Source organism: Rhinoraja longicauda, chromosome 1 (assembly GCF_053455715.1).
Source record: "Rhinoraja longicauda isolate Sanriku21f chromosome 1, sRhiLon1.1, whole genome shotgun sequence".
Classification (NCBI taxonomy): Eukaryota; Metazoa; Chordata; class Chondrichthyes; order Rajiformes; family Arhynchobatidae; genus Rhinoraja; species Rhinoraja longicauda.
The window spans coordinates 76473156-76494061 of NC_135953.1; the positions used below are offsets into that span (position 1 = coordinate 76473156).

The window sequence follows — 20906 nt, forward strand, 5'->3', positions numbered from 1 at the left end:
TCCCCTGCAACCGCAGGAGATGCAAAACCTTTCCCTTTATCTCCCCCCTCAACTCCATCCAAGGACCCAAACAGTCTTTCCAGGTGAGACAGAGGTTCACCTGCACATCCTCCAACCTCATCTATTGTATCCGCTGCTCTAGATGTCAACTTCTTTACATCGGCGAAACCAAACGCAGGCTCGGCGATCGCTTCGCTCAACACTGCGCTCAGTCCGCCTTAACCAATCTGATCTCCCGGTGGCTGAGCACTTCAACTCCCCCTCCCATTCCCAGTCTGACCTTTCTGTCATGGGCCTCCTCCAGTGCCATAGTGAGGCCCACCGGAAATTGGAGGAACATCACCTCATATTTCGCTTGGGCAGCTTGCAGCCCAGTGGTATGAACATTGACTTCTCCAACTTTAGATAGTTCCTCTATCCCTCTCTTCCCCTCCCCCTTCCCAGATCTCCCACTGTCTTCCTGTCTCCACCTATATCCTTCCTTTGTCCCACCCCCCTGACATCAGTCTGAAGGGTCTCGACCCGAAGCATCACCCATTCCTTCTCTCCTGAGATGCTGCCTGACCTGCTGAGTTACTCCAGCATTTTGTGAATAAATACCTTCGATTTGTACCAGCATCTGCAGTTATTTTCTTACATTATGCAACTGCTGATAGTGGTAGTATAATGAATTCTGAAGTGTATAGACACATCCTATCTGCTCAAGTTCAAACAAATGCCTCAAAACTCATTGGCCGGTAGTTCATTCTACAGCAAGCCAACGATCCCAAACAATCTGCTAAAGCAAAGAAGTTTTTCAAAGCTAGAAAATGGTCAATTCTTGAGTGACCAAGTCAATCACCCGATACAAAGTAATATAACAATATGCAAAAATAACTAATAAATGCAAAATGACTCCTACACACCGGCCCCTAATTGTACTAAGAGCATAACGCAACAATTACTAATAAACATTAAAAAGAGCCATAAAAACTTCATACATAATCAAAAAAAGAATGTACTTCTTTCACCTTGAACTCTGTAATCTTGTTGAGATCTGATAGCCTTCCTGTCCATCGCTGAGAAAAGGTTTGGGGTATGTCATAATCCCAACCAAGTTTCTCCTTGCAGATCAGCTTAGCAGGCAGAGCAAATGGTGCCAGAAATCCTAAAGGGTCGTAGCTAGAGCCAACTACAGACAGGATGCACGTCCATTGCACGGTCGTTCCCGTACAGCAATTTTGAACTTGAACACATCGGTTTCAACACACCAGCGCAATTCTAGTGCTCTATCCATCGGCAGATTGTACTGGTCCAAGTGCAACTCCTTGACCTCTTTGGATCCACTTGCTTGAGGAATGGATGTTAACACAGCACGGCTATTACTGATCCATTTTGATAGCGTAAATAGTCCCATTTGGCAGATGTCAGTCAGGTCTTTTACCATTCGGACTGCTTCCAGTTCCAAAGGCATGGATTTTTCACGTAGAAGTTATCCTTCACCGTGTTTACCACCTCTTTCGGAAAGTGTGCTCCGTTATTCTCAGCAGTCTTTCTCAATGCAAAGTTTACACAACTTGGTGACGACACGGCTCTGAAAAGATGTACCTTCTTCTGGTATTCACCAAGATCTCATCACTGTCGGGCCACCACAGAAATCGCAGTCAATATGCTTTTTTGATACCTTGACCTGATGAAACATTGCCATCAAAGCAACCAGCTCTTGTCTGAATCTAATGAGAACTCCAATGAATGAGTTATGTACGAAAATAACTGCAGATGCTGGTACAAATCGAAGGTATCACAAAATGCTGGAGTAACTCAGCAGGTCAGGCAGCATCTAGGAGAGAGGGAATGGGTGACGTTTCGGGTCGAGATCCTTCTTCAGACTGATGTCGGGGGGCGGGACAAAGAAAGGATATAGGTGGAGACAGGAAGAGTGGGAGAACTGGGAAGGGGGAGGAGGGAAATAAGAGAGAGACAGAGGAACTATCTAAAGTTGGAGGTCAATGTTCATACCGTTGGGCTGCAAACTGCCCAAGCAAGATATGAGGTGCTGTTCCTCCAATTTCTGGTGGGCCTCACTATGGCACTGGAGGAGGCCCATGACAGAAAGGTCAGACTGGGAGTGGGAGGGGGAGTTGAAGTGCTCAGCCATTGGGAGATCAAGTTGGTTAAGGCGGACTGAGCGAAACGATCGCCGAGCCTGCGTTTGGTCTCGCCGGTGTAGAGAAATTGCCATCGAGCAGCGGATACAATAGATGAGGTTGGAGGAGGTGCAGGTGAACCTCTGTCTCACCTGGAAAGACTGTTTAGGTCCTTGGATGGAGTTGAGGGGGGGAGGTAAAGGGACAGGTGTTGCATCTCCTGCAGTTGCAGGGAAAGTGCCTGGGGAGGGGGTGGCTTGGGTAGGAAGGGACGAGTGGACCAGGGAGTTACGGAGGGAACGGTCTCTGCGGAATGCAGAAAGGGGAGGAGATGGGAAGATGTGGCCAGTAGTGGAGTCCCGTTGGAGGTGACGGAAATTTTGGAGGAAGATTTGTTGGATGCGCTGGCTGATGGAGTGGAAGGTGAGGACAAGGGGGATTCTGTCCTTGTTACGAATGGGGGGAGGGGGAGCAAACGTGGAGCTGCGAGATATAGAGGAGGCCCTAGTGAGAGCCTCATCTAAAATGGTAGAGGGGAAGCCCCGTTTCCTGAAGAACGAGGACATCTCTGATGCCCTACTGTGAAACACCTCATCCCGGACGCAGATGTGGCATAGACGGAGGAATTGGGAGTAGGGAATAGACTTTTTGCAGGAGTCAGGGTGGGAAGAAGTGTAGTCCAGATAGTGGTGGGAGTCAGTGGGTTTGCAGTAGATGTCAGTCACTAGTCTGTCTCCTGTGATGGAGATGATGAGGTCCAGAAACGGTAGGGAGATGTCGGAGATAGTCCAAGTATATTTAAGAGCAGGATGGAAATTGGTGGTGAAATGTATGAAGTCAGTGAGTTCTGCACGGGTACAAGAGGTAGCACCAATGCAGTCGTCGATGTAGCGGAGGTAGAGTTCGGGGATTTCCGTCACCTCCAACGGGATCCCACTACTGGCCACATCTTCCCATCTCCTCACCTTTCTACATTCCGCTGAGACCATTCCCTCCGTAACTCCCTGGTCCACTCGTCCCTTCCTACCCAAACCACCCAATTCCCGGGCACTTTCCCCTGCAACCGCAGGAGATGCAAAACCTTTCCCTTTATCTCCCCCCTCAACTCCATCCAAGGACCCAAACAGTCTTTCCAGGTGAGACAGAGGTTCACCTGCACATCCTCCAACCTCATCTATTGTATCCGCTGCTCTAGATGTCAACTTCTTTACATCGGCGAAACCAAACGCAGGCTCGGCGATCGCTTCGCTCAACACTGCGCTCAGTCCGCCTTAACCAATCTGATCTCCCGGTGGCTGAGCACTTCAACTCCCCCTCCCATTCCCAGTCTGACCTTTCTGTCATGGGCCTCCTCCAGTGCCATAGTGAGGCCCACCGGAAATTGGAGGAACAGCACCTCATATTTCGCTTGGGCAGCTTGCAGCCCAACGGTATGAACATTGACCTCCAACTTTAGATAGTTCCTGTCTCTCTTTTATCCCCGCTCCCCTTCCCAGTTCTCCCACTCTTCCTGTCTCTACCTATATCCTTTCTTTGTCCCACCCGCCTGACATCAGTCTGAAGAAGTGTCTCGACCCGAAACGTCACCCATTCCCTCTCTCCTAGATGCTGTCTGACCTGGTGAGTTACTCCAGCATTTTGTGATACCAATGAGTGAGTTAGTTAGGTCTGGACCCTGCAGCAGTTGGCCGTTAAGTGATGTACCTTTAAAAACTGCTGCACAGTTAAAGACCACTTCTTTGAGTAATACACCCCGTGATGAGGAATGTACCAGTTTTCTATCACTTTGATTCAGCTGGTCCATTGGTACCCTTTCAGCATAACCTTTATCAATCATTTCCATGAGGAAAGATGTATATTCATTACAAAATTTCTCCTTCTTATTAAACGAGTTTCAAGCTCTGGATATGCTGTTCTGCTCTGTAACGGTTGTTTGGCACACCGGTATTCTCCTGTTTGAAAGGCAAGTCCAGACAATAATGTCCACCTGCTGTCCTTGCCGAATGACTCAGAATATCCATGAACTTCACCTCTTCTCTAGACATTTCTTCCTTTTCCTTGCTGGATCCTTCATTGAAGTCATGATTGTATTGTTTGACCACAAGTTCCTCCAGATTCGCAATGGATATTCGATTGATAGCCACAACAGGAGAACCACTTCCATCCCTGCTGTTGTGGTCTTTTCTCAGAGGACCATAAATAACCCATCCCAACAAAGTTTTCATGGCATACGGTCCATCTCCTTCGCTGTTGACCAGCTCCCACGGTTCCAATACCTCAAGCATTAGTTCCGATGAGTAGGTCAATGCCAGTCTATTTCAGAAATCTTGACATCCTTCAAGTAAGGCCATTGCTTAAAGTCTTCTTGTCTGGGAATGTTTGATTGTGAAACAGGAATGGTAAACACATCAGATAGTTGAACAAAATCATTGTTGTCCAGACCAGCAATTTCCAAACCTGAAATAATACGACTGGTTACAGACTTCACTTGGTTTATGGTTCGCAGGCGAATCCTTCTCCTTGGTCCTGAAATCTTCAGCTTTCTTATCAGCCTTTCAGTGCAGAAGGTGGACGAACTTCCATTATCCAAGAATGCGTATGTTTGCAACACCGTACTCCCATTGTGGCTCTGAACCTGCACTGGTACGATCGAGAAGATGCAAGCTTCTTCATCGGCCCCGATATTTCCACACATCGGAGAAAGAGGAGCGGCATCACTGATTCTCCTTTTCCTTCTGATCTGTTTGTACTAGTGGCTTTTCTTTAATGTTTAGAAGGGTGAAGTATTCCGGGATGAACCACAAGTCAAATGATTCTCGCATCTTCTGCTCATGTAGCCTATCTTTAAACACCCAAAGCTGATTTTCTTATCCTTTGAGAAATCCATGCTTTCTTGGTACTCCAACCCTTTAATCTGCCAACACTTCTCCAACGTGTGACTCCTTCTATTACAGAACAGACAAGGATCCTGCTGCTTGGCGATAGGTGCGTCAGCCTTCTTTCCTTTTGTTGTCAGATTTTCTTGCACCGCGAGCTTCAACAAGTTCTATGTTTGTAGCAAAACTGATTCTAGCCGTTTTTGGCCTTTCTTGGCTAAGTGAAAGTAGGTCCTTTAACAGTTGCTGCTGCTTTAGCCTCCTCAATATCCCATAAAGTGGATCTGATAGTATCTTCACTTGTACCTTTATGAATTTTACCACGTCAGGAAATTCATCACTTTCATCCTCAGTCTTTCTATCTACTCCTCTCTCAAATGAATTGATAAAAAAGTTGATATTGCAAAGGATCACCATCATACGGGCACGGTGGCGCAGCGGTAGAGTTGCTGCCTTGCAGCGAATGCAGCGCCGGAGACTCAGGTTCGATCCTGACTACGGGCGCCATCTGTACGGAGTTTGTACGTTTTCCCCGTGACCTGCGTGGGTTTTCTCCGAGATCTTCGGTTTCCTCCCACACTCCAAAGACGTGCAGGTATGTAGGTTAATTGACTGGGTAAATGTAAAAATTGTCCCTAGTGTGTGTAGGATAGTGTTAATGTGCGGGGATCGCTGGGCGGCGCGGACTCGGTGGGCCGAAGGGCCTGTTTCCGCGCTGTATCTCTAAATCTAAAATAAATCTAAATACACAGGAATGTCTCTTGGTGGTAGAGTGGAAGAAAGATTTTGTTTCGCTAGAAGTTCCGTGATTTGATTTTGCCTCCGTAATAGGTCCCACATATTACTTCGGTCTCCATCATGACGTTCCGGGGATTTAGTGCGAGCACGCCCTTGCTCACCCCTTTTTTTTAATGAGACCTTGCCGTCCGTCCTTGAAGAGGGTGTTGGGTTAGGTGTGCCGTATCACTAGCTTTAGCAAATGGTCTCCAGGTTGTTTGTTTCGGTCTAACAACCCGTGGCTCCCATGACAAGTATTCAGCTGCAAGGGGTTCTCGCTTAGCTGACAATTGTCTTGGAGCAGCTTCTTTATCCAGATAAGAACCCCTCCTATCAGATTCTATCGAGCTGCTTCTTAATTTTATAGTACCAAGTGTACTGAGCGTTGCTTTGGTCTTTGCCATTTTAGCACTTAGTTTCAATTGTGCCTTCTCAGTCGATTGCACTCCCTCCTCCAATCTTCTTCTTGCAGTTGTCTTCTCTTCCGTTCTTCTTCTAATTGCCGTTCTTGTGCCTCAATCTCATGCATACCTGCCATGAAGGCAGTCTGTTCAGCAAGAACGGCCATTTTGACCTCTGCCTCCTTATCAGCAGAACACGTCGAAAATGCACGAGATTTGTGGCTCAACTTAGAGCCTGAGGTATTTGAGGCACTATCGTCAGGTCTTACGGAGTCTTCGCCTACACCACTCTGGCACGGAGCGCCCTCGAAATCAGAGGGTGTGGTCTTATGACCAACTAGGCATAGCTACTCATCAACTTCCTCCTCAAATTGGTTGAGAGCATCCTTTATTTGGCACATCCATTTATCTTGCTTTTCAAGTACTTCTGCAGGCAGTTGTAATTATTTCAACACTTCATATTCCTCATCGATTTCGTACTTGAGATGGTTAAATTGAATCATATTGAATCGTACCTCTTGTACCTTTTCAGCTGATTTCATTAGTTCTGTAAGAAAATAACTGCAGATGCTGGTACAAATCGAAGGTATTTATTTCACAAAATGCTGGAGTAACGCAGCAGGTCAGGCAGCATCTCAGGAGAGAATGGGTGACGTTTCGGGTCGAGACCCTTCTTCATTAGTTCTGTAGTATTTTCCATCAACCTGTCAGCTTGTTTACATTTGGTTTTCTTCATCGTTTCATATTTTTCAAGGGTTAAATTAAGACCTATGGTCGTAAGCTTGATCACCCTTTTTTGGATGTTGCCACCTTATGACTGAACATCCGATTTAATCACAGACATTTTGTTCTTCTTGAAGTAGTAGCTGTGTACTTATCTTCCTTAGAATGCAAAACAAGACTGATAACCAGCTTCTCTCAAGGTAATTTCTTTGTTCTCACCATTCCAAACTCTTTTGGTACCAGCTACAGAAAAACAGCTTTCCAAAAGTTTACTGCAATTAACAGAATTTCTTATAAATCAATTTAACACAGATATCGATTTCTTATCTTCAAAGCTTAATGACAAACAATCCTTATGCTTCAATTGCTACAAAGCTTCAGTCTTTTTACAAGAGCTAATTAACTTCAAATAACTCGAAGAGACAGATTACGTTCACTCTCCGAGGATAGCCTGTTCTATACCAGTTGAGAAACTTTAGCAATAAATCCCTCCAAGTCATTTAAGCTCTATGGTTCGTCGAACATGACGACAAACTCTGGCTTACAGAGTAGATTCAAGCGGTTGGCTCCAACTATGGTAGATTTTCGATGAATCTACGATGTCACGAATTTAGACTTTTACAATGTAACGGCTGGCTTCTCGTCTTCCTTATAAAGCACAAAACGAAACTTACCATTTGACGTAGAAACGGGAGCAGATACCCTTCTTACGCAAATAACAGAGAGATCTCCACGACGTAGTAGTTTGACATTTATTTGAAGTTGCAATAAAATATATTGACATATCTCTTGTCATTGACTTATTATGACTCGTTGTTAATTTGTTGTGGTAAAAATCTAATATCTTATCATCGTTCCTAAATCTTATTTCAGCGAGCTTCTGTAATTAAGATTGTTCTTGCTGATCTTATTGTCAACAGGTTTCTTCGTTGTCACACTAAAGCATTTCGTAAATGTTAAGCAAGTTACACTAAGGATCTGGTCCCGCCCATGGCACCTCCCAGTCTATAGGCAGGCATATTATTAACCTCTTGGTGTCCAAAAATACAGCAGGATACAAAGTAATATAATAATATGCAAAAATAACTAATAAATGCAAAATGGCCCCTGCAGTTGAACAACGACCTGACCCGGTGAATTACTCCATCGTTTTTGTGTATATCATTGTTGAACAATCACCAAACCAACATTATCACACTTGTGGTGATTTTAATGCCTTTGATTAAGTGTCTCAATTTGCTGAGAGAATTATTTTTTTTAAATGAGTGGAGAGAAACTTGAGCATATCTTGAAAGTAACAAATTTGAACTAATTAAAATGGTTGTCACATTCAAGAGCTAACAGGAGAGTTCAGTTTTGTGTTTAGAAAAACCCTGTGCTTACAATGCCACAGAATTCTTCAGCTAATGGTTACTGCAATGGCGATAGTATCTTGCGACTTGACCCTTGTAATTGCTGAGTGCAGAAAGTAGTAATTGTGATACAATGTCAATCAGTAACCTCTTGTTAGTAGATCAAACAATAAAATGACTAAATCGCTCCAGCAAATCAATAACAAAATCACAGAAAGCTTACACATCGAGGGAGGCCACTCAGATTGGTACCAACTTTTTAAGAGCTGATCTTACTCCCTCATCCCATTCTTGCTAATATTTTTCTTTCAGATATTTAGCAAGTTCCCTTTTGATCATTACATTTCAAATTGCACCACTGCCACTGTATGCAGCTTTTTGGCTCTTTGGTCAATCACCTTCTGCCATGTCCCTCCCATCAATGAGAACAGTTTCTCTCTACCCTCAATTTTAAATAGATATCAGATCCCCTTGCAATCTGTTTCATGGAAAACACAAACGTTTCTCCAGATGATATTGTCTAATCCTCGCCCACACATTGTTTTGGCAAATCTTTTGTACATTCCCTCCAAAACCTGCACACCTTTCCCAGAACATGGCACCCAAATCTCAAGATACGCACCAGTGTTTTATAACATGTCAAGGCTTCCATGCTCATGTATTTTATATCTCTTAAAGCAGCCCACGATTTCATCTTTTTTTTAAAATATTTTTTTCAAATGCCATGGTACCTTCAATACAAAACTCAGCATATACCATAAGCTCCGTCCTAGTGGTCCTTTTAGAATTGTACCTTTTGTACTCTACACTTGATAATAAAAGCAGAATACAAAAACAAACCAAATAATGTTTTTGATTATTCTACCATGCAAGAATATTTGCAAGGCTAACCAATGAAGTTAAAATTTAGGAAAACAACTCTTTTGTCCAATTTCAAGACGGAGCCAGGAAAAAAAGTGTAAATGCATTACAAAAAAACAAAAACAGAAAATGCTGGAAGAACTCCAGCAAGTTTTCCAAATATGTTTCCTAGAATTATTCCACTTTCACTTAAAGTTTAGATTTGATTTAATATTCAAGTATCTTAAAATATGGCATTTACTTGAGGCAGCAATGCTCAAACACAATGGTACTTAAGATTAGCCAAGTATCTTTCCGAATTGCTACCTCAGAAGCTTAAACTAATTATCTGGAGAAAGACATTCAAATCCCACTATGACTTCCGAGGCATGAAATACAGTTGACCACATAATATGGAATAAAAACCCAGCACAATAATGACCATGAAATTTCCAATTATTGCACAAACACATCCTGTTCACTAACACCCTTTAGAGAAGGGAACTTGATGCCCTAACAAAACCTTGCTCTCAACACCTTGACTCTTATTTGCCCTTAAAGATGCGCAGCAAATAATATATATTCCTTTATTTGTCTCACACTGGGGAAATTTGCAGTGTTACAGCAGCAAAGTGGATAGCAAGAGACATTCATTATAAATAAAAATAAAAATAAGGATAATTGTCAACATTTACTGTGTTTTTTTTACTGTTACTGTTAACTGGTCTGCTGGGAGTAGCGCTGGTTGTGCAGTCTCACAACAGCGGGAAGGAAGGACCTCGATATCTCTCCTTCACACACTTGGGGTGGAGTTTGTCACTGAAAGAGCTACTCAGTGCAGTGACAGTGTCCTGCAAGGGGTGGGAGTTGTTGTTCAGCAGCGATGTTATCTTTGCCATCATCCTTCTCTCTCCCACCGCTGTACTGAGTCGAGGGGGCAACCCAGGACAGAGCTGGCCTTCCTGATCAGCTTGTCAAGTCTCTTCCCCTCCGCTGCTGAGATGCTGCTGCTCCAGCAGACCACTCCATAGAAAATGGCTGATGCTACCACAGTGTTGTAGAAGGTGCTTAGGGGTGCCCCCTGCACTCCAAAGAACCCGAGTCTCCTCGGCAGGTAAAGTCTGCTCTGGCCCTTTTTGTACAGTGCATTGATATTTTCGGTCCAGTCATATTTATTGTTAAGGTAAACACCCAGGTACTTATGAGTCCACTCTCCCGATGTCCATTCCCTGGATGTTCACTGGTGTCGGGGGGACGTGGCTGCGCCTGCGGAAATCCACCACCATCTCGCTGGTTACCCCCGCGTTGATCCGGAGGCTGTTCCGCTGACACCAGTCCACAAAGTCCCTGGTCAGTTCTCCGTACATCCTGTCATCGTCGTCTGTGATGAGGCAGACGATGGCAGAGTCGTCAGAGAACTTCGGGGGATAGCAGTTTGTTGAGCTGTGCCTGATGTCCGCAGTGTACAGGGTGAATAGGAAAGGAACTAGCACTGTTCTCTGCGGAACCCCTGTGCTGCAGACCACCATGTCCGAAGCATAGTCCTTTGTCCTCACATACTGTGGTGAGGTAATCCAGAATGCGAGGTGGTGATCCACTCCTGTGCGTTGCAGCTTGCCCCCCAGAAGCCCAAGCTGGAGGGTATTGAACGCACTGGAGAAAATCAGTTAAAAAGCAGAAGGGCATGGACAATAAATTACTCGTCCTGGTAGAGATACACATATCCTATGAATAAAGGAAATATATATTTTCAGACACACTCACATAGTGGTATTACCTTTCATAAATGAAGTGACAAACAAATTATAAACCAATGGGTTGGTATCTTTAGATCATTAAAAATAATTGTAATCCTCCTCTGCCACATTAGTCAGAGAGAAAAGGATTCACACATTCAGTGAGAAATGTTTAAATGTCCTAAAACTCAGAATTACTGGGGAAGGGGATAAGCCATGACCTGAAAACTTTAGATGCTTTACATTTTGTTTCTCTGATGAATTCAATGATATTTGCTTGCAGATGGGAGTTTAAGTTCAGAAAGAACTTGGAAGAAATGTAGACGAGTATGGAATGGAAAGCAGTCTTTCAAAACAAAGTGGATCCATCCATCTATTACCAAAACTCTTTGTTAGTGTGTTTGTGTCAACCTTTTTCAGTTCGCACAGCCATAACGGTACACCATAGCGCCACAATTTTTGCCCCACGTTACTCACCATTATCCTGCCCATAATGTCAAACAACTCTCATTAAAATGTCTCCAGCTTTAAAAACGTAGCTTCAATTTCAAAGTTTAAAAATTCACTTTCTAACCCATTTCCTGAAAGTCCTCAGCGTATGAGGGAGGGGCGAGGGCAGAGCGAGGGTGGGGAGAGTAAGGGTGGGGGGAGCAGATAGTGGGGGTGGGGGGAGGAGGGGAGAGGGGGGAAGAGAGAGTGGGGGTGGGGGGAAGGGGGACAATGGGGGCAGGAGAGAGTGGGGGTGGGGGAGAGGGGGCGATTGGGGTTGAGGGGAGGGGGTATAGGGGAGGGGGATATAGGGGTGGGGAGGGGGAAATGGGGGTGGGGGAAGGGGGATGGAGTGGGTCAGTGGAGGGGGATTGAGTGGGGGGGGGGAATTGAGGGCGCTACACCAATACAGGAGAGGATTTGGGTCCACGGCTCACTCAGTCACACCCTCTTCCCTTCCCTGTTCCCCCTCTATGAGGAATGGACCCAACGGGTCCACTTGGTCTAGTTAAACATTATAAGTGGCCAGTCAATTCCCCTAACAACCTCCCAACTAACTGCATATGCACCTTTTCAAAGCCTCATATTAGGCAAATCATTGAAACCAGTTCGAGAAAGCAGCAATATTTTAATTGTGATAATTATGAAAAATTCTTGCAAATACAAAATTCTTCATGAATTGAACTGTTCACAGCTGATGATTCAGAATTTAAAAAATAAAAATAAATGTTAAAGATAAAATATTTACATTGTGGGTTTCACTGTACAAATATTCAAAATTAACAATGGCAATGAAACATTCCAAGAGCAATTAAAACACTGATGACATTCCCTAGCTGTATTATTTCAAACAGCAACAAGATAAATAATCATGAATTTGTTTTTATATTTGTCAAGGGAGAACAGTGAGCATGGGAACTACGGGGACCTCCCATTTCTGAATCGTACATTGCTAATGCCATCACAAACAAAGATTATATTTCACCTAATACAAGCCTTGGGGATGGCAGCACTAGTTAAAGATTTGTGAAGTGCCATTTATCTGGTGAAAAGTATGTACATTCAGTGAATACAGGTTATTCCACTTATCAGACCAGAGGTGATCCCTGATAAAACTATCTAATGAATCACATGCTCTTACTCCTTTCTCGCAGAATGCAATTTGTTTGAGTATTCAGTCATTTTTTCTTAAAGGTACTTCAGTCTGCCCATCTGTCCTTCCAGAGAGCATTGCAGATCAACTTGCTACAATTTTTTTAAAGTTGCTTATGAATAACTTTAAATTCTGTCCCACTGTAGCCTCCTTAACATCGGCAAGACCAATCATAGACTTGGCGACTGTTTCGCCAAACACTTGCTTTCCAAGGCCTATTGGATCTTGTGGTCACTACCCTTCCCATACGGACTCTATCCTGGGCCTCCTTCATTGCCAAAGTAAAGCCATACACAAACTGGAGGAACACCACCTCATATTCCACTTGGATAGCATACAATCTAACAACACAAACATTGAATTCTCCAATTTTAGGTAAGTAACATACAAACAACGCCCTTTTTTTCTTACCCCTCTCCTCTGTGTCCCACCTGGATTCACTCATCCCCCCCACCTTCCCATATTTCTTCCTCTGACTTCATTATTCACACTTCTATCCTGATCTCACACATTGTCTGTTCATCTCAGGCCTTTGTCCAAATATCTGCCTATCAACCCCCCTCCCCCCCCCAATCACACACCTGCATCCACATATCACTTGTCATGCTGTATGCTGCCTCCACCTCTCCTCCAGCTTTCTCCCCGACCACAGTCTGAAGGGTCCCAATGCAAAACATCACTTATCAATCTAGAGATGGTGTCTGACCTGCTGAGTTACTCCAGCACTTAAGCGTCTTGCGGTATGAACATTGACTTCTCTAACTTCAAGTAACCCTTGCTTTCCTTCTCTCTCCATCCCTCCCCCTTCCCAGTTCTCCGACCAGTCTTACTGTCTCAGACTACATTTTATCCGTTTGCTTTGTTGTTACCTTTTCCCAGTTAACAATGATCTATCTACATTTTTCTTGATCTCCATTCCCTTTGCCATGTTTTCACACCTTCACACTTCCTTATCTGTCAATCTCCTCCCCCCCCCCCAGTCTGAAGGGCCTCGACCTGAAACATAACCCATTTGGACAATAGATGCAGGAGGAGGCCATTCAGCCCTTCTCTCCAGAGATGCTGCCTGTCCAGCTGAGTTACTCCAGCATTTTGTGTCTTTTTTTTTTAAATTGTCCTTTTGACTGACCTTGGTATAAATTAGATACTCATTCAGTCTTGCCAATATTCTTCCATAACCTCAATGTCGACCCATACCATTCATGATCTTAGAATAGCTCCACCTTCTTGAAATCATTTTAACTTAATTCTGTTGTTCATTCCAGTCTAGTAAATTTAAGGCCTTGACTTCGATAGTGTGCCCCCAAATTTGGCTGCAAATCACTCAAGTGCTTCACAAACATTTAATGCAACTTATTATTGTACATCTCTACAGAATTATGGGTCTAATGTGCCTTTTAGCAGCTTTCTGAATTTACAACACTTTCAAAGACACATGCAAGTATGTCAAAGTCTTGCTTTTGTTATACGTTTTTGAAAATTGTACGACTCAGATTATACTGCATTTTATAATAATCCAACACATTTGAACAGGTTAATGGATAAAGAATAGTGGGGTGGGGAAGGCCAAAATGATTGATTTTTCTACATTTCACTTTTGCTTGTCCATGTCACCACATGGCAGTGCTTTATAACAAGTCAAATACTTTTAAAGTAGTGTAAAGAGATATGACAATGGATGAAATATAAACTATATCAAATCATTAAATTTTGTCATGTCAGTTGAACTACTATAACCATAGAATTTCTGAGGGTTTTGAAGCAGTGGACACTTTAAATCTTCCTGAATCCACAGATAAAACTTTAAGCCAACATCTTGTATGTTTACTACTGCAGAGAAAGAGAACAATAGATGGTTACCGCACATCAGTTAAGCGACTAGACGAGCAATCCAGAGACCAAAGTTCAAACCTCACCATTGGGAGGGGGGAAAATGGCCTGTGTAATAACTACAAATCCTGCTTGACTAATCTTCTGGAATTTTTTGAGGATGTAACAAGTAAAATGGATGAGGGAGAGCCAGTGGATGTAGTGTATCTGGATTTTCAGAAAGCCTTTGATAAGGTCCCACACAGGAGATCGGTGGGCAAAATTAGAGCACATGGTATTGGGGGTAAGGTATTGACATGGATAGAGAATTGGTTGGCAGACAGGAAGCAAAAAGTAGAAATAAACGGGTCCTTCTCAGAATTGCAGGCAGTGGCAAGTGGAGTGCCACAAGGCTCGTTGCTGGGGTCGCAAATATTTACAATATATATTATGATTTGGATGATGGAATTAGAAGTAACACTAGCAAGTTTGCAGATGACACAAAGCTGGGTGGCAGTGTGAACTGCAAAGAAGATGACAGGAGGTTGCAGGGCGACTTGGATGGGTTGAGTGAGTGGGCAGATGCATGGCAGATGCAGTATAATGTAGATAAATGTGAGGATATCCACTTTGGCGGCAAAAACAAGGAGGCAGATTATCTCAATGGTGTCAGATTAGGTAAAGGGGAAGTGCAACGAGACCTGGGTGTCCTTGTACACCAGTCACTGAAAGTAAGCGTGCAGGTACAGCAGGCAGTGAAGAAAGCTAATGGCATGTTGGCCTTCGTAACGAGAGGATTTGAGGATAGGAGTAAAAAGATCCTTCTGCAGTTGTATAGGGCCCAGGTTAGACCACATCTGGAATATTGTGTGCAATTTTGGTCTCCTAATTTGAGGAAGGATGTCCTTGCTATTGAGGCAATGCAGTGTAGGTTCACGAGGTTAATCCCTGGGATGACAGGACTGTCATATTGGAAAGACTAGGCTTGTATTCACTGGAGTTTAGGATGAGAGGGGATCTGAAAGAGACGTATATAATTATGAAAGGGCTGAACAAGCTAGATGCAGGAAAAATGTTCCCAATGTTGGGCGAGTCCAGAACCAGGGGTCACAGTCTAAGAATAAAGGGGAAGCCATTTAAAACTGAGATGAGAAGAAACTTTTTCACCCAGAGAGTTGTGAATTTGTGGAATTCTCTGCCACAGAAGGCAGTGGAGGACAATTCACTGGATTAATTTTAAAGAGTTAGATAGCTCCTGGGGCTAGTGGAATCAAGGGATATTGGGAGAAGGCAGGCACAGGTTACTGATTGTGGATGATCAGCCATGATCACAATGAATGGTGGTGCTGGCTCGAAGGGCCAAATGGCCCCCTCCTACACCTATTTTTTTATGTTTCTAAAACAAATGGATAGTCATAATGTCCTTCGAGTGGGGGAGACTCTACCATCCTCATAGTCTAAGCTATTATATTAGCTTCGTTTAGTATTTGCACATACCAAGATACAGTGAAAAGCTTTTGTTTGTTTGCTATCCAGTCTGAGAAAAGACTACACATGAATACAATTAAGACGTCCACAGTGCACAGATAAAGGTTAAAGGGTACAACATTTAGTGCAAATTATAACATTGAAGTCTGTTAAAAGCCCATTTAAAGAAAGTTCAACAGTCTCCAATGAGGTAGAGGTACAGGAGAGATCAGGACCACACTCTAGCTGGTGAGAGGACGTTCAGTTACCTGATAATCATATCATCATATCATATATCTACAGCCGGAAACAGGCCTTTTCGGCCCTCCAAGTCCGTGCCGCCCAGTGATCCCCGTACATTAACACTGTCCTACACCCACTAGGGACAATTTTTACATTTACCCAGCCAATTAACCTACATACCTGTACGTCTTTGGAGTGTGGGAGGAAACCGAAGATCTCGGAGTAAACCCACGCAGGTCACGGGGAGAACGTACAAACTCCTTACAGTGCAGCACCCGTAGTCAGGATCGAACCTGTGTCTCCGGCGCTGCATTCGCTGTAAAGCAGCAACTCTACCGCTGCGCTACCGTGCCGCCCAATAGCTGAGAAGAAACCGTAAATCCAGACCCAACTGCAAGGCTATCACTCAAAATAGTCATGCAAGCCATTCAATTGTTGCCTAACTGTTTTGCAAAAATAAATGAAAATTGGCACCAAATTAGTATGGAGCAGTCACTCCTATAAGTTGGGCTTGTAAAGTCCTCTTCACAATCCTGTGCCCAGCAGACTAGTGAAGCAACAACCTGACATGTCTGCCTTCTTCACACCAACTCTGACGCATGCTTTATCCTGCCAGGACAGTTGCACCAGAGATGTTAGCACAATCAGGCAGTCTTGGGAATCCTCAACAGGACTGCAAACTCTGAAGCACAACATGGGGATGTGCACTGATGATTGCAATTACATTGCAACTGCTCAGCAAATGGCCCAGTTGAGGCTTGCATGGAACAGCTAAATATTGTTAATCAGTTCATATCTCATATGAAGTAACATTTATGTAGAGTCCAACCACCAAGCCAGGACATTTAGCATACTGATGCCAAGTTCCTGACCGTCAACATTGGGGTTGGGGGTGGCGTCACCATTTTGCAATGTCTCAACTACATAAATACTGTGCAGTGCTAAATTATAGACAATAGGTGCAGGAATAGGCCATTCAGCCCTTCGAGCCAGCACCACCATTCAATGTGATCATGGTTGATCATTCTCAATCAGTACCCCTTTCCGGCCTTCTCCCCATACCCCCTGACTCCACTATCCTCCGCTAGCTCTATCTAGCTCTCTCTTGAATGCATTCAGAGAACTGGCCTCCACTGCCTTCTGAGGCAGAGAATTCCACAGATTTACAACTCTGACTGAAAACGTTTTTTCTCATCTCCGTTCTAAATGACCTACCTGTTTTGATTGACCCACCTCAACAACAAAATCCTTTCCACCATCAACAAAGCATAAGGCGTTTCAGGAGTGATAATGGAATACTCTCCTGGATAATTGTAATTACAACTTAACCAACATGCTTGCTTCTCCTATGTAGGACAAAGCAAAATTCGACTGACAGCCTGTTCTCATTCCAGCAGCACCAAATGGCTGCAGTATTCATTTACAAAAGTTTGCAAGTTACTTGCTCAATATACTCTAACAAACCCTGACAAACCACCATATCCATGAACAAGGACAAGACAGTAGATGTATTAAAACACCATCTGCACGACTCTCTCCAAGTCATGCACCACTCAGGCTCCAAAGTATATTGCCATTCTTTTATTATCTTTGAGGCTAATTCCTAGAAACCCCAATAACACGGGTGGGAGTACTTCAAAAACAGGCCAAGGGGGTGAAGCATCACCTTTCTGATAAATTTTAGTTTTAGAAACATAGAAAATAGGTGCAGGAGTAGGCCATTTGACCCAACACCACCATTCAATACGATCACGGCAGATCACCCAAAATCAGTAACCCCGTTCTGACTTTTTCCCCATATCCCTTGATTTCCTTAACCCCAAAAGCTAAATCTAACTCTCTCTTGAAGTGCCTGCACTGTCCAGATCCCCTCCCCAAAATGAATAAATTTAAAAAGTAACAAACGGCACTGTCAAACAGGTTTCTCTTCACAGATTTGAGTCCATTCTTCTGGTTTGTAGAAAACACTTGCAGCTGGGGTTGCCATCTCCTGCAATTACAATAACGATACCACTGTTTGAACTACACACGTAGAAATACGCAGGCGTTGGTGATACTTGCTTTATGCTGTGGCATTTGGAATTTTTTCAGTGTGAATGGGAAGAAAGTGCAAAACAGTTTATTTGTTGTTAACTTAGTCACAGACGAAACTTTACAAATTCAACAGTCTTTAGAGTCACCAGCAGACACCATGAACTAAAATACCACTGTTTAACTGGCCCATGAATTTTGCAGTCTGGTAGAACAGGAAACACAAAAATGCCAATCTGTACGGGATACATCGTGTAAAAGGAAACAGCAAAAAAACAACGCAGAAGAACCATACGGACACCGAGAGGAACCGTGCGGGTGGACGAAAGTGGAGTTACGGGAAAAAGAAAGCTGCAGAAACTCATTACTCTAACCAACACCACCTCCACTTTCCCAGCCTTCAACCTCCTCCCTCAAACTGTAAGTTACATCGCTCACCCCCTTGGCGTCTTTGACGAAGTAGCTGCCGCTCGACCCCTGCGAGATGCGCTGCGGGTCGACGCCGCTCTCGATGGCCTGCTCCGCTGTCAGCACGATGTCGGCGAACTCGGGATCCTCGGGAAAGTGGTTGAATTCGGCGCCAGCGCCCGGCCAGCCGGGGCTCTGCGGCTCCTCGTCGAGCGGGCTAGGGGGGCTCAGCAGCGGCTCTTTCTCCGGGCAGAACACTAGTAACAGCGGCGGCGAAAGCGGCGAGTCGCCCGACTCCGGCTCTCCGCTTCCTAACTCAGCCTCCCGGCGGGGCAGGAAGCGCACGGCTCCGCCTGGGTTCGCCGCAGCCCTGGCGAGCCCTGGTGCCGCCGCCGTCGCTGTCGCCGCTCCTGCCTCCCACGGCGGCTGGGCATCGCCGCCACCCGCGAGCTCCAGGACGGAGGCCGCGTCCCCGCCGCCCGGCGTCACCCGCTCGAGCGCTGCCGCGGGCCCGCCGCTCAGCGCGAGCTCGTCCATTCCCCTCCGCGCTGCGACTGAGGGGCGGGGCGGCCCATGACGGCCCCTCCCGCGCGATCGACCGACCTACCTCCCTCCCTCCCTCCCTCCCACCCTCACCTGCGCTCGCGCTCGCGCCCGCGCCAACGGCCGTCACCGACGTGCACGCGCGGCACCTGTTCGCCGCGGCCGCGAGGGTGGCGCGTGACCGGGAACGAGGGCTCACGTGCGATGTCCAGAACGGGTGATGTAACAATCCGAACGGTGAAATCACAATCCAAATGCTGATGTCATAATGGTCCTCCTACTACTCCCTGGAAAAGGGTGCGGTGGGAAGTGAAGTGAAAGTAACGTTAAGTGAAGTGAAAGTAACGTTAAGTGAAGTGGAGTTGGTGGGTCTACACCGTGTCACTTGTCCATATCAAACTCAGCCCCAGCTCAACTCACCACAAAGTTTCATCAGGCTGAATGAGCCAGTGGTTAAATGCAACATGGCGTTGGATAGGGTGGAGAAATGTAGTGCATCAATGGCCCGGTACGTTGATTTAGAGTCAATAAACCCGATGATACAAGGAATTACAGATGCTGGAAAAGTGAGCGAAACACAGTGCTGGCTGGAGTAACTCAGCAAGTCAGGCAGCATCCGTGGAACGAATGGACATACCACGTTTCTGGTAGTCGCAGGAATTGCATTGAATCGAGAATGCAGAGCAATCCTATTCTTTCAAGCATGATTTCCGCACTATTTAGCATGAAGGCACCCTACTTCCAAGTGTGTAATGCTACACAAAACAATACAAAGTCCTGGAGTAACTGCAGGTCAGGTAGCATCTCTGGAGACCATGGATAGGTGAGGTTTTGGGTCAGGACGCTTTGTCACACGGATTGCGGGAGGAGGGGGTTGGGAAGAAAGAAAGAGGAGAGACAGAACAAAGCCTGCAGATAATAGGTTAATGGGGGGGAGTGATAGCAGATGGTTGGACAAAGGCCAGAGATGAAAAGATAGAAGGTGTGAGACAAAAGTATTTAAATGTTGTGGATTGTGAACAACAGGAATGACTGGAACAGCAATGACAGGAATTTCTGGGCATACTCCGAGAAGATGCAGGATCATTTCATTCCAAAAAGGAAGAAAGATTCTAAGGGGAGTAAGAGGCAACCGTAGCTGTCAAGGGAAAAGGGCAAAACGGGCTGAAAAGATGAGCTATGAAGCGAAGCTGGCCAAGAATATAAAGAAGGACAGTAAAAGCTTCTTTAGGTATATTAAGAGAAAAAGATTAGTAAAGACAAATGTTGAAGGCAGAAACTAGTGAAATTATTGTGGGTAACAAGGAAAAGGCGGAAGAGTTGAACAGGTACTTCAGATCTGTCTTCACTAAGAAGACATAATCAATCTCCCAGATATACTAGTGGACAGAGGATCAAGGGAGACAGGAACTGAACGAAATTGGCATTAGACAAGAAATAGTATTGGGTAGACTGATGAAACGGAAGGCTGATAAATCCCCAGGGCCTGGTGGTCTGCATCCCAGGGTACTCAAGAATGTGGCTCAAGAAATCGTGGACGGATTGGTGATCATTTTCCAATGTTCAATAGATTCAGGATCAGTTCCTGTGGATTGAAAGGTAGCTAATGTTATCCCACTTTTCATGAAAGGAGCGAGAGAGAAAATGGGGAATTGTAATCCAGTTAGCCTGACATCGGTGGTAGGAAAGATGCTGGAGTCAATTATTAAAGAGGTAATAACAGTGCATTTGGAGAGCGGTAAAAGGATTGGTCCAAGTCAGCATGGATTTATGAAGGGGAAATCCTGCTTGACTAATCTTCTGGAATTTTTTGAGGATGTGACAAGTAAAATGGATGAAGGAGAGCCAGTCGATGTAGTGTATCTAGACTTTCAGAAAGCCTTTGATAAGGTACCACACGGGAAGTTGGTGAACAAAGTTAGAGCACATGGT

At 44.8% G+C, this 20906-nt stretch overlaps 1 protein-coding gene across 2 annotated transcripts in view; it reads right to left on the reverse strand.

The window, feature by feature from the left end:
* pi4k2b (phosphatidylinositol 4-kinase type 2 beta) overlaps nt 1–19019 on the reverse strand; it is a 41551-nt gene extending 22532 nt beyond the window's left edge. For both annotated transcript variants that reach the window (XM_078400508.1, XM_078400499.1), the window contains exon 1: nt 18462–19019. In XM_078400508.1, coding sequence (XP_078256634.1) covers nt 18462–18968 — 507 coding nt within the window. In that variant the 5' untranslated portion in view covers nt 18969–19019. The remainder of the gene's footprint in view (nt 1–18461) is intronic.
* Nucleotides 19020–20906: the final 1887 nt, after the last annotated feature.